General features: G+C 38.6%; 1 protein-coding gene across 1 annotated transcript in view; it reads left to right on the forward strand.

The window, feature by feature from the left end:
* Positions 1–27,190, forward strand: part of UBE3D (ubiquitin protein ligase E3D) — a 74,434-nt gene that overhangs the window by 41,910 nt on the left and 5,334 nt on the right. Inside the window, exon 8 of the mRNA XM_031552239.1 lies at positions 1,144–1,282. Coding sequence (XP_031408099.1) covers positions 1,144–1,282 — 139 coding nt within the window. The remainder of the gene's footprint in view (positions 1–1,143; positions 1,283–27,190) is intronic.

The raw sequence follows: 27,190 nt of genomic DNA on the forward strand, positions 1-27,190 counted from the left end.
GTGAAAAACTTAAAGCCTCTGCTTTGCTAGATTTACCTAGATTTGCCTTTATCACCAGACAAGCTTGTCAAAAATGTAGAACAAAGACACAGTAGGGATTACCAAGGTAAATTTCTAATTATGTTTGGAAAAGAAGTTACAAAAGATAATGAAACTCAGTCCTTGGTTGCTGGCAGCTCAGTGCCCATGGTGTAGAGCTAAATGTTTTCCCCTGCAACATCAACAGAATCTCTGGACCAGTCAGAGTTGCCTCTCTTGAGATTGACCATTCACTGATTATTTTTACAGAATCCTTTTAATATGGATAGTATATTTGGGGACTTTGCTGCTCACACCTTTAAAGACTCTAGGGTTTCTTCTGAACTGTTTGCTTTCCTGCCCTGCAAACACTATTTGTAGTAGCTTAAAACAGGCTTTTGTAGACTTGTCTGGCAAAAGTGAAAGTGTATGAAGTATTTTATGAGGACTGTTGCTGTGCAAAAGGTTTTGGCCTCTGTTCTTTGATTTGGTCTTAGCCATTTATGAAGACCTTGAGTGCCATCCAGACTGCCAGAGGGTGCCTAGACCAGGCACCTTCTCATTCCCTGTGTGGGTAGAATTCCTGTTTCAAAGTGACCTGCTCTCTAGCTTTGGGTTGAGAAAGACAGTACGTTTGTCTGTCATGTCACCTATGACAGTTGTTGACTGTTGGTAGAATTCCAGTGAGAGCATCATAACATCAGTTTTAGAAATCATCTGGCCTTTGATGGTTTCAGAAGTGAAAGGACTCATTTTAATAGAAACAGGAAATGGAAATGTTATGCTCTAGTTAGGATGCTCTATATGTAAAAATACATGCTTGAAAATAGTAGTTGAGAATTGATTCAGAAATATTCAAGCTAGGATTAAGAAATGTGAGTGTGTTGTCCTAATGTGTGCTAAGTTTTCTTCTCACACTATGCACCTCTTTGTAAAATTGATGGTAGGCATAAAGTGCTTTAAATGCACACCATATTTCTGTTAAAACAGTTGTCACTCCTGTCCTTATAGTTGAAGATAAGTGAGGATAATCTTTCATCACAACTCCGTGCCATGTTCTAGTATGTGTTTAATTTTTTTTAGATACATGAATTATTTCATTTTACTTTATTTTTAACTTTTTAGCCTTGCTGATGCCTGGGAAAATGATTTTGGAGTTCATCCTTTAAAGTTTCCATCAGAAACATGTCTGGAATTACTTCTGATGCTGAGTTTGAGTACTGCTTCTCTACCTCCTTCACTTCAGCGCATGAACTCTTTTCAGGTAAGGAGCAGCTGCTGTTTCAGTATAATGGTGTTATTTCTAGGAAGAAGATAGATCCATGGGGCTTATAAATGCTTTCAGACTAAAGTTTGTCTTCTGGAGTTGAGTGACTTTTCATTATGTTATATACAGCAGTAGAGAATTTCTTTTCGTTCTCAGTTTTTCATTTTTTTTATTACATATAGACTAAGGCAAGCAGTACCATTGTTTTATTAAACACTGAGTCATTGTTTAAATTAAATGTTTAAAGAAATAACATAAAATTTGCAAGCTTAATCTGGAAAGGCTAGATTATTCAACTCTCTTGAAATGCACCATTATATAAAATTATCTTCAAAAATAAATTAAGTCCTCAGCTAAAAATAAAGATTTACAGTGGTGAAAACCAGTCTGAGCAATGGGGACTAAATATGCAAGCCGGTGTATAAAATTAGCACTGAAGCATTCAGAATTTCATCCTGTTTTCTGTTAATGCTGAAGTTCTCACCAGTAGCAAATTGTCCTCAAAAATACATTGTTGCAGGCATGTTAAATTATGGTTTGTATGGTCTTAGTGTATTTCTGAACATGTACAAGTCTTTCAACAGATAGAGGTATCTAAATTCATCTTCATGCAACCTATGAACTCAGCTTTTTTTTGTGCGTGTGATATTGTCTCATATATATTCTGAATTAAAATAATACAAGTATTTGAACTGAAAACCATTGTTGAGTTGCTTGTTACCCATATGTGGTAGCCTTGTTCAAGAGGAGACTGGCTTCTGAGCACTGGATTCTGGTGCTAAGGGTACTTGCAGAGAAATGACCTGGGGATGTGCCTGAGCTTTCTGCTTTCCTAAATGTTCCCACTCTTAGACACGTGCTATTGAGCTAAATAGATCACTAGTTTCCAGTCAGGCATGTTCTGACACAGTATTTTAAAATAAATCTAACAGGCAGCTGTCTGTGTTGTGATTTGAAAGCTACAGCATAACTCTTGAGATCCCATTAGTAAGCTAATAATACATAGCTAAATGTACTACCAGCTGCTTATAGCTGAGTAGGCAAAAATTATTTTATCCGTACCCATGTGTTCTTTGAGATTGTATTTACTCCATCTCTTCATAGTATTTCAGTGTTGCAGTTTTGACAAGCCAAAATCTTTAGTTAGTATACATATGCAGTAGGTGTTGTTTAGGTTGTAAAACCCACATGAAGTAAATGTGTTTAGTTGCTAATAGTTTCTGTAATAAACTCTGCTCTGCTTTGTGCTCCAGAAATGCTCTCCAAGACGGGCTTGGAGACAGACTCCATATCTGTGCTGAGACATAAATTACATTTTATTTTCAAACACCGTGCTACTGCTTAGTAACATAATATTTGAAATCCCCTTTCATTCCGTTTTGATCTTGTGAAGACTTTTCACTGTGATTTACATCACTGGAGCAGCCTGGAAGAAAGAAGCAGCAGCAGGCTGTTCACAGTTCCTTGATTTTGAAGGGATAGGGCAGTCACTGCAGCCAGCTTTTAGGCTGCCTGTTTCTGCTAGAACAGGCTGTTGATTCTGGGTCCTAGAATGCCTTTGTCTCATCTCACATTTTGCCTGTTCAGTGACAGTAACGTTTTTTGGTAGACTGTAGAAAGTCAAATCTTAGGAAGCTTGAGCCCAGAAACTCTCGAAGGACCAAAATGGTAGACAAGTTCTTGTTTGTCAAAGGCTGCCCCTCAGTTTTCTAAGAGAACTTTAATTTGCCATCCTGACTTGCAGCTTTGCAGACTTGAGGTCCTACTAGGATGCCTAGAACCAGGGATTAAGATTGGCTGAGGTACCTCGTATTTATCCTATTTATTTATCGTATTTATTTAGCAGTGCAGAAAGCAGTAAGAAGGGAATAAGGAACTGGCTACTTGAAATGATTCAAAATTTTCTTAGCTTGCTTTTGATCTGAATCCTTTACATTACATTGAAAACTGTGCTAACTTGCTCAGTTCTTGATCTCAATCTCCACCTGCCTGAGGTAACATCTCTTGGCTTTAGGAGTCATTGGACTTGACTTTATGTATCATATAAAATACTTGCAGATGCTTGTAGCTAGCACCCACTTGAGTTATCATGTGCTTCATCACTGAACTGCTCAGTTGCTGCTTCTCAGTGTAGTCTGGGAAGATGTGTTGGTGCTTTGGAGTTTAAAACAAAAAGCAGTTAACACAGGGAAATGCTTTAAAGTGACATGTAATCTCTGCTGTGTTTTGCTAACCTTATCTTTCTCTGAATTCAAGCACAGTGAGCAGAAAATGTCTTGGATATTGAATTCTTATGATGATTCATGGGGCTGCTCAGCACATTCTCACTGGTGTTATTGTGGGAAATCAGGCATTTAGCTTCCCACATCAGGGCTACATTCATAAGACTGTAGACTGCAGCAAGAGTTCTCAGGGTTAAATAGATCACAGTTTTATTTTTATTGTTACAGTTGCATGAAATTGGAAGAAGATTAGACTTTAAAGGTGGCAAAGCATTTTACAATTTTTGTTTGAAATAGTAGTTGATATTCTTCACTGCTGTGCCCAGTGTTACCATGAATTAATCAGCACACTGTCTGCTTCAGTAAAGAGAAGTAAAGCCAAAAAAAGAAAAAAGAGAAGTATTCATTCTGTGGTTGCACTAAGCATTCTTAGAGGTGTCTCTGTAGGAAAAGTTCACTTGCAATTGTTTTGCTTCCAAAAAAAGGAGTAAAAAAATCTTCCGATCTAAGGTTCCCATAGTGCCTGTTGAGTTCTGTCATTTGAAATAATTTGGTGCAGAAAACATTCTAAAGTACTCAGTGGTAGTGATATAAAATAAAAAGTTGCTCAGAAACTATAAAAATTAATGAAAAAACATATCCACTGTAGTTTAATGGCTCTACTATGTGAAAATAAAAAACTCATGGAAGGCAAAATATTGGTGCTACTGTTTGAGGTATACATATGGTCTGAACTAAAGCCTTGTCATTTGGTGTTTTCTAAGCGTTGAGACTTCATATACGTAAGTTAGGATGTTTCAGGAACAGAGAGTAATTGCAGATGCACCTGTGTTTTCTGACAGTCCTTTTTGAAACTAACTGCCACTTCAATTTAGGAAAATCTGCTCAGCTCCTCCCTTTGTTGCCTTTGGAGTATTTGGAGCTGCAGATGTCACAGATTCTTTTAAGTTGGCTCCGCTCCTCTGGGGTACTGTCAAACAGTAGCAAAGAAGGAATAGGGAGATACTCTGGCTCTGGGATATCAAAGATGACAATATCAAGACAGAAGGAAATTCACCTGTCTCAGAAACCAGGAATAAATCCATTTGTGCATTGAAATATTTTCTTTTCAAACATTTTTTAAATTAGGCTCTGTATGACTTGCTTACTCATCTCCCACAAGGTGACTTACAGATTTGGAGATGTACATTCTGTAAAATTCTGCACACAATGGCTAGGATCCCACATCCCTTAAGATTTCTGAAGAAAAGTGTTTCTGTATTTTTCTGACTCTCAGTGACCACTTACATCTCTGAAATGTGAGTGAACGCTGACAGTTGTATAGAAAAAACAGTGCAAGATGAAATGGAGTAATTTTTGTTTCCCTTTGCAAAATGTAAACTCTAGTGAGGAAACCAAGCTTAGTGTCAGCCTCTTTTGGTGATCCTATTTCCCCTAGTTTAATGTGCTTTTTTTAATTTATACAGGTTTGAATAAAAATGCTTCCTGATGGTTGTTTTTTTTTCAATTTGGACCAATTTTGCTTGGTTCCCAGGATGACATAGGATGGCTTAATTTTGTTTTGAAAGCCTTATAGTTTTTATAGAAACAATTTTCTATGCAAAGGACTAGAAAAAAGAAAAAACATCAGCTTTCTCCTAAATGTTTGGAGTTCATTTAGCATTACATCTGCAAGTAAGTTTTTTTTATTCTGATAATTATGTGGAAATTTATTAAAGATCAATTTTAAACAATTTTTCTGTGAATAGGAAACAAGTACCCAAACCTTAAGGTACTTGAAAAGCAGATGTTTTCTTTCTAAATATACATGCAAACATTTAATTGACTTGAAAATGAAAGAAGTTATAATGTCTGTATATTATGTTTTGATTGCTTGTGTTTACTAAATGTCATAATAAATCTGTTTGAAGACTGCAGAGTAATTAGAAAAAGTGATGGTGATTTTGAGGAAATGCTGACAGAAGCAAGCAATAGTAGAAGAATTAGTATTTCAAAGCCAAATTTAAATACTACTTTACAGAATGATAAAAATGTCTAGATTCAGTCAAGAGATTGTCTTGTTTTTCTCATCTGCTCATTAAGTGTTTTAAGGTGAATCTTATCATGCTAGCCAGGCTGTGTGTTCACCATCAGCTACCTTTTAACAGAATCACAGAATTGTAGGGGTTGGAAGGGACCTCTAGAGATCATCGAGACCAACCCCCCTGCCAAAGCAGGTTCCCTACACCAGGTCGCACAGGTAGGCGTCCAGGCGAGACTTGAATATCTCCAGAGAAGGAGACTCCACAACCTCCCTGGGCAGCCTGTTCCAGTGCTCCGTCACCCTCACCGTGAAGAAGTTCTTACGCACATTCGTGCAAAACTTCCTATGCTGCAGCTGATGTCCGTTTCCCCTCGTCCTGTCTCCACGTACCACTGAAAAGAGACTGGCCTCACCGCTATGGCCGCCACACCTCAGATATTTATAAACCTGGATCAGGTCCCCTCTCAGTCTTCTTTTCTCCAGGCTAAACAGACCCAGTTCACTTAGCCTTTCTTCATAGGGGAGATGCTCCAGGCCCTTCACCATCTTTGTGGCCCTCCGCTTTTTACAGGTATCTCTAAGAGGTCCATGTTATTTCTTGAATACTGAAAATATTGAATTTTTTTTTTGACAAGCTCTCTCAGGACCTCGAGTTGATTTTTGTTTTTGCTTCAATTGTAATTATGTACCAGCTTGAAGTCTTAGTTGAACCATAACCACAAATATTTCCTACTATTGATTTTTCATAAACTTCATTAACTCAGTGTCTCTTACCTGAGAAGTGTTCAACACAGATGTTCTCCATATGCTATAGCATGTTGAGCAGTGTTTTGTATTTCCCCTGTATGTCCCTGATGTGACTAATCCATACCTGCGGGACAGGCAGTCATTTCTGCACTGTGGCTTTATGAATTCTGGTGCTGCTACAGAGGTGCTGGTGTGAAGGTATTATCCCATTTACCTACGGTCTGGTATGGCTATGCTGTCCCTAATGGAAGGGAGTTGCCCATTTCTTTGGTTTCAGGCTAATGGAAATTCAGTCACGTATAAACCAAAACTAAAACTAAAAGTGAGAAGCCGTGTACGTGTAGTGTACAGACAATTGCCTTTTCTAGAGATATCTTCTTCTTGCTTGGAAGGGGTGATCTGCCTGAGAAATCAACTCATTTTTGTTCATTTGTCCCAGTCTACACTCCAACGACAAAAACCTGTGTGGATTTTAAAAGCTGAGTATTCACTTTCATGCATTTCCGAGTGCAAAGTCTTGTACCTGGTTTGAGGCAACCCCTGCTGTCAATAGAAGCTGAAGGATGAAAGGATTGAGCACAGCCCTTCCAAAAAGGACTTGGGGGTACTGGTAGATGGATGGAAAGCTAGACGTGAGTCAGCAGTGTGTCCTTGTAGCTCAGAAAGCCAACTCTACCCTGTGCTGCATCTAAAGAGGTGTGGCCAGCAGGTCAAGGGAAATGATCCTGCCCCTCCACTCTGTGCTGATAAGACCTCAGATGAGGTACTGCATCCGGATATGGATATGGAGTCCTCATTACAGGAGAGACATGGACCTGTTGGAGTCCAACTAGCGGAGGGCCACAAAAATGAGCCAAGGGGAGGAACACACCTCTCCTTTGAGGACAGGCTGAAAGAGCTGGGGCTGTTCAGCCTGGAAAAGGTACTAGGGAAACATGAGAGCAGCCTTTCAATATTTGAAATGGAGATATAAAAAAGAAGAGGACAGACTCTTTAGCAGAACCTTCTGTGATGGACAAGGGGAAATGGTTTCACATTAAAGAAGGGGAGATACAGACCGGATATAAGGAAAATATTTTTTATAATAAGAATAGTGAAGCACTGGAACAGAGTTGCCCAGAGGTGCGGTGGATGCCCCGTTCCTGGAGACATTAATTGTCAGGCTGGATGGGGCTCTAGCTTATGAGTTCATTGCAGGGGAATTGGACTAGATAACCTTTGAGGGTCCCTTCCAAGTCAAATGCTCCTGTGATGATTCTGTACTGAGAAAACAGACCTAGGGAATGCGGTATAATATCAGCATTTGATAATACATTTCATTGCCATTTTCTTAGTCTATACAAATATGTTACTAGTTGTTTAGACAGGAATGTGAAATTGATTACAGGAATCCATTTAGATAGCTTGATACAGCCCATGTTTTCAACTGCTTGAAAGGGATGAAGATGAAACTAATTTGGATTGAAAAGGATTGATATCACTCATTTAATTTCCTTTTTTGTTTGCTTCTGTTGTGAAAGATCTGATTTTTCCCAAATCATTTTGTCATCTAAAAGTGTAGCCATTCTCTGATGCCCTAATTATCCAGTACTTGTCTGTAACATGCTATTAGACACAGAGTGAGAGTTTATGTTCTTTATGAACATACAAAAATCCCGAAGAGTGTTTATCATGAATGTGTTATGAAAAGAGACCAGTCAAATACCCATGTTTATGCACCTAAATATGTACATTCAGAATCACAGGATCACAGAATTGTAGGGGTTGGAAGGGACCTCTAGAGATCATCGAGACCAACCCCCCTGCCAAAGCAGGTTCCCTACACCAGGTCGCACAGGTAGGCGTCCAGGCGAGACTTGAATATCTCCAGAGAAGGAGATTCCACAACCCCTGGGCAGCCTGTTCCAGTGCTCCGTCACCCTCACCGTGAAGAAGTTCTTACGCACATTCGTGCGAAACTTCCTATGCTGCAGCTGATGTCCGTTTCCCCTCGTCCTGTCTCCACGTACCACTGAAAAGAGACTGGCCTCACCGCTATGGCCGCCACACCTCAGATATTTATAAACCTGGATCAGGTCCCCTCTCAGTCGTTTTTCTCAAGGCTAAACAGACCCAGTTCACTTAGCCTTTCTTCATAGGGGAGATGCTCCAGGCCCTTCACCATCTTTGTGGCCCTCCGCTGGACTCTTTCCAAGAGATCCCTGTCTTTTTTGAACTGGGGAACCTTCATACAGGATATCTGATGCATTTTAGCACACCCATTTCTGTGTCTTAACTGAGAATGTCATCTTTCTGACTCAAAAGTAAGCTCACAATTCATGGCCATGTGTAAGGCCGAATGTTGCTGTGAATGTTTTGCATGGTTTATAGGTAATCTTTTTGGGTTGCTTCCCTCCAAAACTTCAGTTTACCTGAGTTAGTCTTAGCTGTGTCCAATTCATTATTAATTAGTTAAGTTCCAATATCCTAGCCAACAAGGTTCAGAAATATTGCTATCAGCTGCATAGGGCCTGGCGGTCAACTGTTAGTTTGGAAATCATACCGAGTCACTGGACAGCAGTGATTATATAACGGAAATTTTTCCTTAAGGTTTCACATTGTTACGCTTTGAATGGATATTGCCATGGAAAACTATGACACACTCTGTTCCAATTTCCGTATGAGTCTAAATGGAAGCTTTGAAGCTACTTAAGAAGTTTGTTAATATCTGCAAGAGAGAGGTGTATGTATAAGGATGCTTCTTAGTAGACTTACAAGTGCTTTAAAAACAGATGGAATCAAAGGTATTGAGATTGCAGCTGTAGGCTGTAGTAGGTATATTATCACAGATAACAAGATTTTGAGGGATTCTGAAAGAGGATGTTGCTGAATCCTAGTATTATGTTAGCAGGCAGGGCATCTTGCCAAGGCACTCAGAGCAAGAGTGTTAAGGAGTTGGAAATGGTAATGATGTCTTCAAGGGGACAAATGGACAAATATACAGACATCTGCAAAGCTGGAGCGTAATAACTGAATCAGTGACTTGTCTGTGATAAAGTACATGGTGGATGGAAGGGAAGAGGATTGTTAAGCTCTTTTTTTATTATTGTCAGTTGAAAATGAGTCTGGAATGGATCTTTTGGTGAAGTCAGTAATGCTTCCAGTGAGAAACATACAGTTTGCCTTCTCAGAAATAGAAGCCCATCATTGTGTTGCAGTGTCAGTAAAGAGAGCACTGGGCTCTGAATCTGTGCTTATATCATGGGTCTTTGATCTGTGTCTGATGGCTGGTGACAGATGGTAGAGCTTGAAAGCTCTTGCTTGTTAGGGAGGAAAACTTTTATTTGAGTTTAGGAAGGCTAGAATGGGAAGAAATATAGGTTTGGGAGATATATGTATCAAATTGCTGTCTGTTCAGAGACACGGGAAAACCATAAAGGAAAATGGAAGAGATAAGCAGCTCCTATTGACACAAACCAGCAAAATTCTGACAGACTACAAAAAAAGTTGGATTATTTCCATCTTCTCTAAGGTTTCTTGCTGGTTTGACCAGTAAGAAAACCAGTTCTGCAACCATTTGTTTGTACTATGTTCCACTACTTTTGAATTAGAGAAAATTGTTCTATGTATGAATAGCTTTTCATGGTGCTCCTAAAATAAGATTTGGAATACTCTACAGGAAGAAGAAAGAGAAGGGCAAAAGGAGATGTAGGTATCAACACAGCCTACTGAAATCAGTTTGTCTTTGACAGCAAGCTGTTGTTGCCAGGTTTCACCTCAAGAAAATCATTTAAGAGTATGTAGGAAAACTTGCAGTAATCTGAAGAGGCAGTAGCCAAGTGAGATCACAGGGAGTGTTGGGTGGGCAGAATGTGATCAGGTGGTTGGATTTGCGCCAGGCATTCTGTTTAATGTTTCTTTATCTGTCTTCCAGCAGCTTGACAAGTGAAATAGGAAATGATTCTGCCTTATGGAAAATAAATATGAAAATATTTTCCACATCATTAACATAAATTATAAAATCAATCTGTAGGGAAAGAGACTATTCTAACATGGCAGTTGCCAGTCTTCATTATTTTTATGAGCTTTGGCATTATGAATTAAAGAGGTCAGTCTTTCTGTTGCTTTTAGTGAGCTTGAATTTATCAGGAAAATAGAAGAAAAGTGAATATTAAGCACACTGGCTACATGAAAAAGAGTCTTTCCTGCAAACTTGTACAAATGAAAATGTTGTTTTAATCTTACTGACTAGCTTGGCTGTTCAGTCCTCCTACAACTTTTTGCAGGATGCCTGGTGTTCCTAAATACAAGCTTCAAAAATGCTGGGCATTGTACAGTTCAGATGTTCTCACTTTCTGCAATTACTACCACTAACTCTAGTTCTTTTTTTATCAATAAAATACGTTGCCTGCGTAATTCAGTTTTAGACAGAATTTCTCCTGCTCTTGGTGTTCTGGTCTTTGATGCTTTTTTGTTGTTGTTCCTATTTAGATGTCCTATTGTAACAAAAAAAACTGTCATTGTGTAATACAGTATGATTAGCTAACAAATTTTTGTTTTAACTCACCAAAATGCCTGCTGCTTATTCTTAGTGATGTTTTCTTACAAAGTTTATTCTATTCGTCATCTGCCATACTTTAAGAACTCAGTTTCTAGGACTGCTTTGTTTTCCTCTTTGTTGACCACTTAGGCTTTCTACAGTGGTATTTCCGTGTCACTAAGTCATTTGATTACATACTGTTTCTGTACCACTTATGGGGAGACAACCCTGTAATTCATTATGCCTTTTTACTGGTTAGAAACTTAACTTTTAGTACTTAAGATTGTCTAATTGTATTTGCATATATCTAGGTAAGGTAGAAAAACAAGCTGGGAGGTGAACAGCCTGGCTTTATATCCTACTTTGGATAGTATCAACTTTCTGCTGAACACACAGAAGTGTTCTGAATTCAGGTTACGTTCTCTGCTTCCATAGGAAGAAAATACATTTTTAGCTATATTTTTATAGAGCAGTAGCTAGTGACTAGTTTAATTAATCAAGTGTCTATTCTGTGTGGTTATCTTGGGGATATATTCCATTAGTGACTACTTTTTCTATTTTAAGGTGATATCTAGGATGTAACTAAGTACTGCCTATAGAATTTAATGTGTTCTTTTCTGTAAGTTTTTGCTCTCCTGCTCTTCTCTTATTTTCTACTCATTCCTGCCCTCTCACATAATGTTCTTTCTAAAATCCAGACTTAATATTGGCAGCAGTGAAAAATGTAAGAAGCTTTTCATTTTAAAGGGTTTAATGTGGAATTTTAGAAGAAATTCAACAGCAAATGAAATTAAATCCATCTGACATACACAGCTAACCCTCAAGAGTTTATCTGTGTGAGTGAATAAAAATTTTGCCTAAATTTCTCTGCTCAAGTGTTGATGCTATTGGAGAACTGGAATTGGAAAAGTGTTCTAGCAAGGTACTGCTGCTCTGACCTCTTCTAAGAGGAGCCAAAGTATGGGTGAGGCCACAGTTTGACTAGATTTGAAACGAAATGGCTATTTGGTGTGTGGGGTAAGGGAGATTTAATTGTAGCTTGGAAGCTAAAGAAAACCCTTCTGAAACATAACTGTTTTACGTAAACCCTTCCCGTCAAGGCAGAGCATACATTCCTAACATGAAACAATGCAAAAGTCAAGACTCTTTTATAACACTGCTAATAATGGTTACAGTAATGATACTTCACTGAAGTGCAGATGCTACACTGCTGGTTTATATTCCTTTCTCAACCTACAGTCAGATAGTTTGCAAAACAACTGAATGTCTGCATTTTCTGAAGTAGTTCCCAAACAATCCATAACCTTTATTTCATTTTTTTTTTTTTAACAAAAAGGTAATCATTTTGAAGAAATTGTAAGTTGCAAGAAGAATTTCATTTAAAGACATGATCTTAGTTTCATGTTCTGCTTTGTTTATGCAGAAGTGATTTGTCAGTCCATTTTTGGCCATCCTAGTATGAATTCCTGGTGTACTTCAGATTACCTACAGTTCTCATTGAAATAAATATTTAGTGATTTTGAACACTGGTTATCTCTTGTGGGTGTCCATCCAAAAATATAGGAGGCTGTTTCTCATAGGCTTAAAAATGCTAGAGATGATCTCTTAATAGTTGCAGATTTGCTTTAATTTATTTGTTTCATATTGCGTGAATGCATCTAAGTTCAACATTTTAGGTAAGAACCTCAATCTTTTGAAGTTAATGTCAAAACTCTTCCTGGCTTCAGTAGCGCAGAACTGGGCTGCAAATGAATGAAGCAGACAGCTGAATATATTGTAGAGAAATAATTATTATGGGCTCTCTGAAAGTTCCTCATTAACACTTTTGGATGTGGACTTTGTAAGAAAATGCTTGGAGCTAGTCTTTGGTAACTATTTGTTAGACGAATTACTATCTGTGGTTGCTGGTTCATGCAGAGATTTCTTTATTTTTTTTTCCCTCCCTTATGTTTCTTTCAGCACTTCAAACAATATAAATGATTAAAAGTCTTCACTAGCTGGGGAAAAAAAAAGATGCTTATAGTATAGTACTTCCTCACTCTGAAGTTATTGATATGATGTAATATTTTTATGCTTGGGTAAGTATAGATTTTGAATAAAAGAATTTAATTAACATTGAATAAATGTTCCTCATAAGGGGAAAATTTCCCAGTACTATTTCATTAACGCTTCATGCTTCTAGCAGTTAACAAATTTAATTTCATTCCTGGTGTTCAAGGTCTGTGCTTTTCTCTCCTGTCTTTCTATCTGTCTGTCTTTCAAACGAAAAGTTTAAAGTAAAAGAAATAAAGCAAAAGGAAAATCGGAAAGCATTTTTTCTTTACCTGAACTTTGTGTATTATACGGTGAACATGTATCTGCAACTGTGTAAAATATATATGTGATGTGATAAAAAGGTATTTAAAATTATTTCTGATGTTGAAAGACTAGAAAGCCTATTTTAAGGAGTCAGTTATAGAAAAATAAATTGTTTAAAATAATTAGAGGGTAGGAAGGATCCGCTCTGTTATTAAAAAAAATAAATAACCCTCATGTTTTCAGACAACTGTGCTCACTTAATTTAGCTTACCGAGGAATATAAGGATTTGGGGAATTGGAACGTACCTAGCCTTTTTTGAGTTTACGTAGTGCAGTAGGATTTGTATAGTGTTCAAATTTGGGGTACAAATAGGTGAAATGTGGCAAATGGTCAAAGTGAATAAAAATATTTGTTCAAATTGTCTCGTGCTAAAAGCCTTCTAAGTTTATTCTCAGTCTCACCCTAGAATATCTTAGAATGGTCTGAGTTGAAAAGGACCCCAGTGATCATCTAATTTCAACCCCCCTGCTATGTTCAGGGTCACCAACCACTAGACCAGGCTGCTGGACTTCTGCTTTACAGAAGTCCAGAATAATGTCTGAGGCAAACTGTTCTTCTATTTTCCCTCCACCTCTGCAGACTCAATAAAACTGATTTTTTTCATACAGAAACATGAGGTTTCAGTCTTTGCTAATTCTTGGTGTTTAACTTATGAAATGGATAAAGTTTCTCAAAGTTATTTCATTGAGATGTGCTATGATCCTCAACTTTAGATCTTGCCTATTTCTACCTATATTCTTAATTATCGTCTGTCTACATTTCTGCTATCTTATGCTGGTTTTCATTCATTGAATATTGTGAAGTGCAAAATTTATTCATTTTTATAATGCAGGTAAATTAGGTTTTAATAGCATTTTTTAGTAGTCTTGCTCTAAGGAAGGAGTTTTAAACAGTATTTTGAAAGTCTTAGAGCAGACCAATGTGTTATAATAATTGCACTTCAGTAATCCAAAATTATAGCTCAAGGGAGCTATGACTATTGAATAATTTGTTCATATATACTTGTCCTTGATAGTAAAATTGGATTAAAAATAAGAATAGGAATAGAAAGAAAGAAGCTGAAAAACTGATTATCTTTGAAGGTCATTAGTGTTTTCAAAAAAGGTGATTTAAAAAAAAAATGAAAATCTCACTTAAAGGGATAGTGTTAGCTTTGTTTTGAATAATAAGATTTTTATCACTACAAGAGAAGGTCTCATAATAATGAAGTCTAATTGTTATTTTCATCTGAAGCGGGAAAGAATTCATTGCTGGGAAAAAATAAAAGCTGACGGAAATAGTGAGGAGAAGAAGCTTGAAGAGAATAATACGGATTGCACAGAACTATGAATTGAAGGACCTGCGTGTTGTAATATAAAGAAGAGAGGATATGAAAGGGGGAGTAAACAAAAGCTACAAGATGATGTAAAGATCAGAAGTATTCCCTGTCTTTTTGACTAAAATATATTTCAAGTTAAGGAAAGAAGTTGGTGTGTAAAAGGAAGCTTAGGGAGCTAACTGGTGAGGGAAAGTGGAATTTTCAGTTAATCTAAATCCACCCAAAACCAGCATAGACTGAAGTGGGGAAAAAATCTGTTCTGAAGAGTTTTAGAACCATTGGAAAACTGTCTTGAAGGATGCCTTAATGACCAGTGTTCTAAATGAGCTTGTTTCCTTTAAAAATATATACATCAGAAATATATATGAAGCACAGATTCATTGAGGTTGGAAGTGATCTTTTGATATCTCCTCCAAGCACCTGCTAAAGTAGAGTCAGCTAGAGCAGGTATCCCAGAAAAGTTACCTTTCAGATATTATGCAATTGAGTATCTGCAACCTTATTTGGCAGCTTTAACTGTTCAGCCACCCTCACTGCTGAGAGGGAAAAAAAAAAAAGAGTTTAGCTCTCTCTTCTTCACTCATTTCCTCCTTTCAGGTATTTAAAGACATTCATGAGATCCTCTCTGAGGTGTCTTGTCCAGTCTGAGCTGACCCAGCTCCCTTGGCGTTCCCTCATGGGAGAGGTGCTCCAGGCCTTTCACTGTTCTTATGGCCTTTCTTGTACTGGGGAGCTTGAAATTAGACATTGTATTCCAGATCTGACCTTACCAGAGTTGAGTTGAGAAGAAGAATCACTTTCCTCAGACTGGTGCTTTTTCTAATGTAGATCTATGTCCTCATTGTTTAAGTGTTCTGCAAACTGGTCCTCCTTCACCAATGCTAAATCATCTTTTTTGCAGACTTTCCCACTGATCTCAAGGGCTTTGGGATTTTTAAAAGCCATTCTTACCAGTAAAAAATGAGGCAAAGGTGTTCAGTATCTCAGCCTTTTCCGTGTTTCCTTTGTCAGCAGCACTCCTGGTGATATTCAGGCTGCTGCTGCTCTTTCTGCTTGTGCCTCCCTCAGAGTCTTGATATGAAGACCGGCTGGCTCACTTACTCACTTAGAATCACAGAATGTCCTGAATTTGAAGGGAGGAACACACAAGGGTCATCAAGTCTGATTCCTGGCTCCACAATGGACCATCCAAAATTCAAAATATTTGCTTCTCATCCTCTGCTAAATTAGTTTCCTGTTTACTGCAGTAGCTGTTGTTACACTTTTGTTTAATTAGGAGAGCAAGGGACCCAAAGACACTGTTTGCATTCCTACAATGTAGGGCTGTGACTGTACCTGTTGGATGTTGCTCTAGATCTCTTCATTGTGGGTTAAGATGAGTGTATGAGTTACAGGACCTTTTTCAGTAAACGCAGATAGTAATACAATGCATGAATTTTGAGTTACCTGTATTCCAAGGCAGCAGTCTTAGTATAATCTTATTATCCCACCCACTGAGACAAGCAGCTCCTAAATATTCCATAAAGTATGTATCAGTTATGCTTTTTACCAGCACAACTGTTTAAACATCCATTTTATTTTGAAATGGCTCTCATTTCAGCCAGTCAGCCAGAGTGCTACCAAAGTCCACGTGTGAGCTGTGCTTTGCTGTGATAAATAAGTACAACTTGCCTCAAACCCATTTGTTTTTTTGCTTGGATTCTTTTACAGAATTTGATGGGTGACCTACTTTTGTGGGGATGAAAAATTATTTTCCTATTCTTTTGTGACATTAAGGGTCTTGTAAACTGTTGCACAGTCATTTGGAGTAGGTGGCATTATTAGGATGGGTATTAATTATTTGCAAGCTGCTGATGCATCACCTCTGCATGATCTATATTTGGCTCTTGAATGTTCCTCATCTCTTGCTAATTGTAGGTGGTTTTGAGGAAACTGGCTTCCACAGCTAAACAGGCTAGTGTAGCCTGCAGAATGGTCTTGAATTCTGCTCAAGAAAGCAGTGAGACAGGTTACTTAGATCAACCACCCCAGATTTTTTTGTGCAGTTCCGGGGTGGTTACATGCTATTACTGCTGCTCGCTTATCTGAGAGGAATGAGCTTCCTGCATCCCCTCATCTTGACAGCATGTAAATTCCTTTCCCCTCTGGTTCCTTGCTTGTTAAGCAAATTGTTTATTTTATTTCTGTTTTAAAAAGCCTCATTTTTTTTTAATTTCATTTTGCTGCCTCGTGCTATTTTTCCTATTTCATCCATTACATTTTTTAAAAACAGATTTAAGCTCTTCAGCAGATCTTGTGATTACTGTTACACCAGTCACCTGAAACTGAGTAGGGAAAGAAGCTGTGTTTTTATTATTTGTTTTTCTGATTTTTCAATTTTTGCTTACCTTAAAAGCAGTATCTCACTTTCCCTTTCTTTCTCATCTTCTTTCTTCCCTGCATCTGCTGGCCCCTAAAACTGGTAATGTGAGAGACCTCATCTGAGACAGGATTAAGAGCCAGGAAATCCTGACTCTTCCCATGACTCAGTGTGTGTGTCCTTGGGCAATCTGTTACTATTACAGACAAAAGCTGCACGCAGCACTTGCCAGAAAAAATTAAAAACATGGTGCACGATCCAGGGAGATTATTTTCAAATTTTAATCAAAGCACTGCAAAAGTAGAAAGGAAAGAGAGGCTGTAAAAGATGATACATGAGGAGCAGTTTGTTTGTGTGCAGTGTAAACTGTCTATGAAAGAAAGCAGCTATTACTAACTGTATTTTTGTTTTTCTTGAAGCCTTTGTTTCCGTCACAATGCACACAGTCCTCTATTTAAGAGCTGTTGCACTCCTTTTTGAAATGAAGTAGGTAAGTAAGAGTGAAGGTAGAGAGAGGGTGCGCAGAGGTGTTGATTAATTTGTGATCAGCTTCAGAAATCCAACTCTGAGACTTTTCTTGGGAGGTGGTGTCTTTAATTAAATACACGCAAATGCGTGATTTTTTTGTTCGTTTGTTTGTGTTTCCCCCCCTTAATTTTTTTTTGTAGTTTTTACCTCCTGAAAGGCATGGGCTCCTCACCATTTAGAACAAATAGTGGAGCTCTTTGGAGAGAGCAAATGCCATTGCTTGGAGATCGGGGAAGGCAAACAGGATCATTTACCTATCTTCCATGACTCAGATATAAAAATAACTTCCACAAGTTGAAGAATATGATATAATAGAAAAACCTTCCTTCACAGAATCACAGAATTGTAGGGGTTGGAAGGGACCTCTAGAGATCATCGAGACCAACCCCCCTGCCAAAGCAGGTTCCCTACACCAGGTCGCACAGGTAGGCGTCCAGGCGAGACTTGAATATCTCCAGAGAAGGAGACTCCACAACCCCCCTGGGCAGCCTGTTCCAGTGCTCCGTCACCCTCACCGTGAAGAAGTTCTTACGCACATTCGTGCGAAACCTCCTGTGCTGCAGCTTATGTCTGTTTCCCCTCATCCTGTCTCCACGTACCACTGAAAAGAGACTGGCCTCACCACTCTGCCCTCCACTCCTCAGATATTTATAAACCTGGATCAGGTCCCCTCTCAGTCGTCTTTTCTCAAGGCTAAACAGACCCAGTTCACTTAGCCTTTCTTCATAGAGGAGATGCTCCAGGCCCTTCACCATCTCTGTGGCCCTCTGCTGGACTCTTTCCAAGAGATCCCTGTCTTTTTTGTACTGGGGAGCCCAGAACTGGACACAGTACTCCAGATGAGGCCTTACCAGGGCGGAGTAGAGGGGGAGGATCACCTCCCTTGACCTGTTGGACATGCTCTTCTTAATGCACCCCAGAATGCCATTGGCCTTTTTGGCCACGAGGGCACACTGCTGGCTCATGGCCAACCTGTCGTCCACCAGGACGCCCAGGTCGCTCTCTGCAGAGCTCCTCTCCAGCAGCTCATCCCCCAGCCTGTATTGGTGCATGCAATTCTTCCTCCCTAGGTGTAAGACCCTACACTTGCTTGTGTTGAACCTCATCCGGTTTCTTACTGCCCAGCTCTCCAGCCTGTCCAGGCTGTCTCCTTCTTTATTGTTTATTGAACATATTTGGATAAAGCCTGAATGACTATAAAATCTGTCTACATGCTGCTTCAGGGTGCTTTTCCAGATATTTTAATACCATGTCCACTCAGTGTTCATTCACGTGATGTTGCTTATAGTTTTATTTTGAGTATTTTAATGGCTTGTACATTAGCACCGCTTGCTGCGGTATCTATAGAAATATTTTATATTCAGCAGCAAATTATTAGATTTTATGTAAGATGGCTCTTCCATCTCTCTTAGCCTCTTGTTCATGTCATCTTGCCTCTTCCCTCTGCTTATTCTGCATGATATGGGGACTATACATTTGTCTCAACGGTTGGGCCAGCACAGCGGGGGAGGGAGGTTTGCAAGAGCATTTGCTCATGGCATAAATTGCCACCAAAAAAAAAAAGCATACTTCTGTATGGAAATAAATTAGTGAAAGCTACCCTGACATTTTTGTATAATCTTTGATATTTCTTTTGGAGACCAAAAAAAAAAAAAGACTGCTTGGAATGAGAGATCTGTTTTTGAACTATTAAGTGCCTCTGTGTTTTTGTTTTCTGATTTTTTGGTAGTGATGGTTTACTGAGAAGAGAAGAATATTAGGGTTCTGAGGCTCAAAGATCATCTGATTTATGTTATGTCAAAGGTCATTTGGTCATTATGTCCTTTAAGGTCAATCCTACCCCTACAGTGGAAATTATTATTCCCATACAAGAGAACGTGGTCCATCTTGTATCTGCTTGCTAAGCATTAACTTGCGTTTCCCAATGTAAGTGCTGTGTCAACAGGCTGGCATGAGAATCTGATGAAAAAAACATCATTATCCTAGTTTTTGTGATCAGGTTTACAGCGGTTTACAGCAAGGACCACTTGGAACTCTCATGTGTTATCAAGTGTAGTCCCCTGCTATTGCAGGTAACATGTCCTGTATCATCAGTTAGTCAAGCTCCACCTTAAAATCTCTTCAGTTCCTTTCATGACTCCTCGTTTTGGAAGACCAATTCATTTTTATCCACTGGTTTGAAAAATTATCATTGGTACATTCATCAAAATTCTTGGAATACTCCCAATGGACAGTAAGTGTGCAGTTAGCCGATTCTCTCTGTTCTCTGTTAGTGATAGAGACACATAAGCCATTTGTGAATCTAGATTTGAGTCCCATAAGCGCTTCACCACATTAATAGTTGCCTCTCTTGGACAATTGGGTTAAATTGACCTGTTCAGAGTTGTTCAAATGTATACGCAGAATCAATGATACAGAACAGAACCAAGTTCAGCTTCTGAATGTTGCTGTTATTACTGATTAAGTCATTAGAATCTAAAGGACGTGTGAATTTGTATCAGGTCAAAATAGTTTTCTTCAGTATTCTTTTCAAATAGAGAGTCCCTTGCTGTCTGTCATTTAAAAACCAACCTTAATATCTTGCTAATTTAAAAACTTGTTCTCTCGTGGGTGCCTACTGACAATAAATACTTAGAAGGGATGCATCTTAAAAAGACCAAGGTGAAAGATAATTGCATTAAACCTTCTAAAAATGCAGGAATCACTTAATACCAGAAATGTAAACATCTAGCATTTACAAATTATGTTACTACATTCTTCAGTCAGTAGTTCCACAGGCTACAGGAAAACTTTTTAATGGTGAAAGACATGAGGGACTTCAGTATAGTCTAGACAACTATTTAAAATTCTTATGATACTCTCCTCCCTCAAAGCTCCAGCTGGAGAGTCAACAGTGCTGTGAGTTCCTGTAGCTTACTATTCTGGTCTTAATGAAACAGTGCTGGAGAATGGCAATAAAATAATAATAAACACCATAGATCTTGCAAAACATTCCCTCATAAATCCTTGCCTTTCAAAATCATTGCTTTGTTTAGTTCTGCTGTTGTATGAAATTTTTAGAGCATATTAATGCAAACATAACTTGCAGGATTCATGTTTGGTCTACTTTTAATAATTTTGCTTTTTAGTGAGAGAAAGTGACCGATGGTCACTGATACTCACTGATGGTGATTTATTGTATTTTATTACAAAACTTCAAGGTCAGTAACTCTTTTTGTTTTCCTGAGAAAACATCTGTTTTTTTGTTTTTGTTTTGGTTGTTTTTTTTTGAGTTTGATTCAGAACATGGGTAGTTTCAGCTTTTCTTCTGACCTCAGCTGGCAAAAGCATGTGCTCAATCCCTAGGAACAGAATTCATTCTGACCCAGTAATGGCTGTAGAGATCCTTGAGGCCAGAGATCCCCACTGTAGAAACGCCTGGAATAATTTAGCAGTTAAAAATCTACTGATGTTAAGCTCCATTTTGAGGCTTTGAAGAAGTTTCATTTCCCACCCAGCATTAAATAAATGAAATTTGCTTTTTGATTATGTAGTCTTTTAACAAGCAATCATGAGAAAAGACGACAAGCAGAAACTGAAGGACATCCCTGCTCAGACTGTCACGAAAAGAAGGAATCTGGCAGAGATGTTCTCCAAGTATCTCACTGTTATTTGTATTTTGTGGTTGTGTTTGTATTTCTCTGTAAGTCACAAGGTACAAATGGATGCCACATTTTAAATTATTTTCCTTTCATTTTCTTGGCTAGTGTGTTTATTTGCCACCATATTATCTTCTAAGCACCTGTTCCCTTTTTAATTCAGTCCTAATCTCTTGCCAAAATCTGAACTCTGGGGTAGGAATGCAGTAGTCCCAATAAGCTATTTAAAATAAAAATAGTAGTTGATACTTTTATACCCCTTTATATGCATAAACTAATTAATTCTCATACCTCATGCAGGGAAGTATTTATTCTCTTTCCAGTTTTAATTGCCAGGAAGGAAAAAGAATCTGAGCAGCTACTTTCTGAAGCTTTCTGGAATGTTTTCAAAAGATAACCCAGCGAAGACACCTGTTCAGACTATCTAGTTTCAAAGTATTACTCAGCAGTGTCACGTTCTCCTTTAACCTCCTCTACTTCATCCTTATGTTTTATTGTAGATCTCATGTTTGGACCCTATTTGTTCCATGTAAATGTGAGTGCACAACCAAATAGCTCTCGTTAAACACCTCTTTAATGCATCTATTCTGTGTCACGCTCTCTGCCTGCTCTCCACATCATCTTGGAACTTCAAATGGTATTTCCAGCAGCATTTGGTTTTGGTCTCAGAAGAAATAGATGTTCATGCAGGAGATGGCCCTGCTGGGCACTGTGGCAGTTGCTGTACACGTGTTAAGATGTCCCAGCAGCTTCATTACTGCATCACAGTGTGCTCTGCTCATGTAGCCTTTGCTAGGGGAGACTCTTAAAAACTCTATTTAGGTCTGTGCACTGATTTCTTTGGCATCACAAATGTAAAACATTGCAGGAGATGAAGATAATAGACCTTTACTTAGCTTACAGGCTTTGGCAAGTTTTCCTTGGGGATATAAATGAAACAGTTTGGAGACTAAAGCAGAAATAAACTGGAACTTCTCTCACCAGGCAATCAGCAGGTAGAGTGTTGAGAAGTCGTTGGCTTTGTTTCTTTGTTATCCCTGTACTTTTAAAGCACTTTGCTACACTAGTTTTCATTACACTTTTTCTTGGCAGTTTAAAGATAGGGTGAGTGACTTCTGATGCTACTCCATAGTTCACTGCATCGGCTGTACCTGTCTGGTTTTCTCATGCACCTTGGTGTAGGGTCCTCTTACGAGGTTAATGACTTTGGACAAAGAGAGAAGGAAACGTTCATTAAATTAGAATTCAAAAATACATTGACATACAGCATTAACAGTTTTGGTGTCTTGCCTGTACTCTATCCTGCACATGATTGTATTGCTTATAGTGGGATTGTGGGTAGCAAGAGGAAGCCCAAATCACTTTGCTTTTTAGTTGATAGTATGATAGCCTTGATAATGCACCACACCAACTATGAATGTTTTGTGTAAACACTTGTCTACGTTTCAGTTATTAGCAAGAGATCTAGCTTTTTCCTCTTTTTTCCTATACTTCCAATTAAGTTCCTTGTTCTCTTTAACTTTCCACAGTGTTATGCCAAAGATCTAAATAATCTTAGCCTACAATTTTTCTCCTATTTGGAGAAAAAGACAATAACAAAGTCAGAAAACACAAGGAACAAACAGGAATCTGCAGCTAGGCCCTGAAAGAAATTCTGGCTTGCAGATTTTATCTGCTCCTGGAACGGGAATGCAAATAATTGTGGTTTGTTGTGTTTGGGTTTTTGTTTGTTTGTTTGTTTGTTTTCCTCCCTTTTCAGGAAACAATATGATCAAGACTGCATGTGCACTTGTCTCCTACTGTAATATCTGAGTCATAGCACAATTTGGAGGTGAATCCTCACTGAAGGAGTATTGTGTGGGTTTAGAGGAGAGGAACTGATTGATGCAAGAAAAAAAATGTTAGGGGTAGTGGTTAAAATAGGAAGACTGCGAGTAGAAAGAATGTGAGTTAATTTGGTGAATGTTTTGATATTAGGGAATAATGTTGGAAGTGTATGTTTATGGTAAAGGAAGAATTGGATCTAAAAAAGAAGACTTATTTTTCTTCTCTGATTGGGAAGTCGCAGAATGTGAAAGTCACCTTCCTGTTTTAGTGAGTTCCATGGTACTTCATGGCTAAAGGGGACAGGACAAGGAGAGGAAGAAAGGAGACGAATGCCAACTTAGAATCCAGCCAAGCATATTACTGCGTAGTAATGAAATAAAACTAGTCTTTCTCCTTCACATTTTTGAGCACTTCCTTCTCCGAAAGGCATAATAGAATTGGAATGCAATAGATAGGACACATAATAAATTATGTTCAGACAGTACCACCAAAGAGCATCTAGTTCAGAGCAGCAGACATGCAAATGGCCAGAACATTGTCCATCTGGGTAAACCAGCATCTAGTCAAAGTCATACATGAGCTGATCTCAGCTCTCTCACCTGGAAATCTCCATGCCCTGTCAGCTCATTTGAGAGAGGTGGTGTGATGATACTGTGATTCAGATGTAAGGTTTCTGTGGCTGTTGTGTAGACCATTAAGGTAGTCATCTTGGCTTTTGAAGGAGCAAGTCACAATACCAAATTTTAAGTCTTTGGGACAGTGTTAGACCTTTTTACAGCTCACTATATTGAGTTATATTTTAAAGTAGTATTTCCAATGATGCCCACTTAGTTGGTTCTGTTTGGTCCCTCTGGAATTAGGTACCACATGCATGGTTCTAGGTCACAAAAATATCTCCATGCACCTCTCTGTCTAGACCCTTATTTTAAGAGATGTAGTCAGACTACAGGGGTTTTTTTACATTCTTTTCCTCCTTGCTTAAATACTGTAAGAGCTGCAGTTGCTGGATATTGTAGCAGAAAGTGTGCCACTCCTTTGTGGGAATGATGCATCTGTGTTTTGGTATGGATGGTAATGGTCACTTTACAGAGGTTCTAAGGAGTGCAAAGAAACCTTTGTGTTTCACAGAGAACCACAAAAACCCAGCAGACCCTTAGATTGAAATAACTTCTGGGAATCTGTTCTGAAGCAAAGGATGCTGTGTGTTTGGAGATGTGGAATGGCTGGCTATGCATTAGGGGGCAGGTCTTGGAAAAGTTGGCAAACACAGCCTTCCCTGAGTTAGCATTCTGCATATCTTCTGGTGGGGCTAAAATTTTTTAGGGTCTGCATCACATGCTCTTGTTTGGTTTGCCAAAGATTGATTTCTTCACGCATGCCTAGTTTTAAGATACAGCTGGCATGATGTACATTTACACAGCAGCCTGCAGTGCCTTGTTTGTTTTATGTTAACCTGTGTCTCCCAACTGCCCATACATGAGGGTGCTTAAACACGTCTTTTCTACAACAGTTATAATCATTTTGTACAGAAAAGCATGTGCTGCTGCTTGGATTGCCTGCTTACCTGAGGATTGATTTTCAGCATAGTAGTTATTATAGTAAAAAGTGAACATAATCTGTTGTTGACTAAGAAAATCCTAAATTCTGTGGGTTTTGCATCCTAGTTGGATTTGAATCAGTAACTGCAATGCAGTATTAGTGCTAAAGTTCCATCCTCTACCGTGGTTTGTGTTCAGGAGAGAAACTATAATTAAGGCTAACAAAAGTAAATAATATTGCTGTTTCTGCATCTGTAAAAATGCTAGGTCCCAAAAGTAGTAATGTCTGCAGCAGAAATAAAAGTAATGCAGGCTGAAGAGGGCTTGGCAAAAAAAAAAAAAAAAAAACAATAGTGTGAGTTTTCAGATCTTCTCATGTTGAGATCTAAGGAAAAAAAATGATGAAGAACATGGACCACTTAACTCAGGTATGCACATAAAATATTTTTATGCAAAAAAATCAACAAAAAAAATTGTTTTCAAATACACTAAAATGTACAGAGACTTATTTTCACTTTTTTTTTTTTCAGCTGCTTATAGATTTCCCTCTTAAGATTGCCCTTCCTTGGGCAAGTTTCAACGTCCATCTGTCATGTTAGCTAAAAGCCTACAGCACACATGCATAGCCTAGGACTTCACAGGAATCTCTGTGTTTTTTTCCCTCATTTATCTCTGTCACAAATCATTCTTATTCATTTCTTATGCGAATTTGTATACTTTTAGGAGGGATTAGGTAAAAGAAGGCTTGCTTATTTTGTAAATCTCGAAGGGGCATTACCAGATTGAGAAATCATTTAAAAAACAAATCCTCACTTTGGTTACAATTAATTCCATGAAAAATTGAATTTAATGAATCTAATTCCCTTTCTGTTTGGTTGTTCTGATTATCTTTCAGCTTTTTTCCATTTTAGACAGAAGAAGAAAGTGATTTCTCAAGGTGACATTATCCTAATAAGTTTCTTTCTGCAGTGAAGACTCACACCACATGCTTTTCATACCGTACAGGAGTTGAATTGCCCTTCTTAGCAGTACTGAGGTATTTGGCTTTTTAGATGATAGGTATACTGAAGCAACAAGCACAAACTAGTACAGAGGTGTTTCCCTCTGAACATCAGGAAGAACTTCTGTGCTGTGTAGGTAACTGAACACAGTTACACAGTTTAGCACAGGTTGTCCAGAGGTTGTGTAGTCTCCTCTTTTAAGTTGTTCAGAAGCCTCCTGAATGTGAACCAGGGCCTGTTCTGGGTGACCTTGCTTGGACAGAGGTTGGGCCAGGTAGACCCAGAGGTCTCTCCCCACCTTAGCCATTCTGGGATTCTGTGAAGCCAAGTTTTCCCCATAGCTTTTGTTGCTACCATTGTTTCTTTGTACTTCAGTTGTGCACTGACAAGAAGTATGTTTCCCATAAGAGCTTAGAACTCCTTGAAACTGCTTCTGCTACCTTAAAAAGGTATCAGATCTATGCTGAAGGAATAGGACTAGCAATAGCACTATGGGAAATGGCCTTAAGTTGTGCCTGGGGAGGTTCAGGCTGGATATTAGGAAAAATTTCTTTTTCGAAGGAGTGGTAAAACATTGGAACAGGCTGCCCAGAGAGGTGATGGAACCATCCCAGAAGGTGCTCAAAAAATATGTAGATGTTGTACTAATGAACACGATTTATTGGGGGAAGTACCAGCAGTAGGTGGATGGCTGGACTAGATAATCTTGGAGGTCTTTTCCAACGTTGTTGATTCTATGTGTATAATCAATGAATACACAGATGTTATAATTATGAAATATACCAGAGAGTTTGGCTAAGCAGGTTATTATACCAAAAGAGAATAGATAGAATGATTACCTGCATCCAGGGCTCACTGCAAAACTATAAAGGAGGGATCTCCAGAAGAGATCCTTCCCCACTGGTAGTCAGCTCTTAAATGGGTCTAGGAGAGGTGGAGCCAGGCTCCACCCCTTCCAGCAGCACAGGTAAATTGCCTTCATCTGTGCTCCTGTGGCTGACTCATTGCTTATCTCAGGTGATCAGTCAGGGGTTCAGGCTGTGATTCAGTAGTTCCCATACACTGTGAAAGCCTAGAACTCCCATGGAAGTAAAAGAGATGAGAATCCTTCACAAAGTGTCCTTCCCACCCAAATCTGGGCCCCATAGATTGTCAGCGGGTCAGACTGCAAAACTGCGTTTCCATGTTTCCCTATGTCCCAATTTGCAGGATTTGAACTTGTTAGGATAACAGTCTCACAACTTCTGCTTCTGTTGGCCCTATTGCCATGACCACATAGCTTTGTGCAGCACTGTGCTGCCATGTTTTGGCTGTGAAAGAGTTCTGGGTATATTTTATGTGGCATCTGTCTGCAGTAAAATTCTGGCATAATGGCAAGTCATGAGGGCCTTTATACTGGTGCTAGATTTTATAGCTTATTTGACGAGATATTTAAAACTCAGTTTGTCCAACTGTATCTGTAATTATTTTTTTTTGTGACCTTTTACAGAGAATCATATTTTTCTATTGATACTTTCATTTGAAATTGTTTGTTTTCATTGTAAAGTATTTAAGAATTACCAGTTTACTGCTGCTGTGAGGACAGATTGGTTCTTCAGATTGCTGAGTCAGAAATGCTAGGGAAGGGGAACTGTGTAAAAACTGAGCTGTGTAAAATGCTCAGATGCATACTCAAAACCAGACATCTCATTACGCAGCATTGAAGCCATTTCCCTGTCTGAGAGGACCTGATACAATCGTTTTTGAGAGGTTGTGATAAGTGGATATGTGGCTGTGGAGGAGATTTTAGAGTAGACAGCTCTGCATATACAACCTGGGTGGGCTAA

The sequence above is a fragment of the Meleagris gallopavo genome, chromosome 2 (assembly GCF_000146605.3).
Source record: "Meleagris gallopavo isolate NT-WF06-2002-E0010 breed Aviagen turkey brand Nicholas breeding stock chromosome 2, Turkey_5.1, whole genome shotgun sequence".
Taxonomy (NCBI): domain Eukaryota; kingdom Metazoa; phylum Chordata; class Aves; order Galliformes; family Phasianidae; genus Meleagris; species Meleagris gallopavo.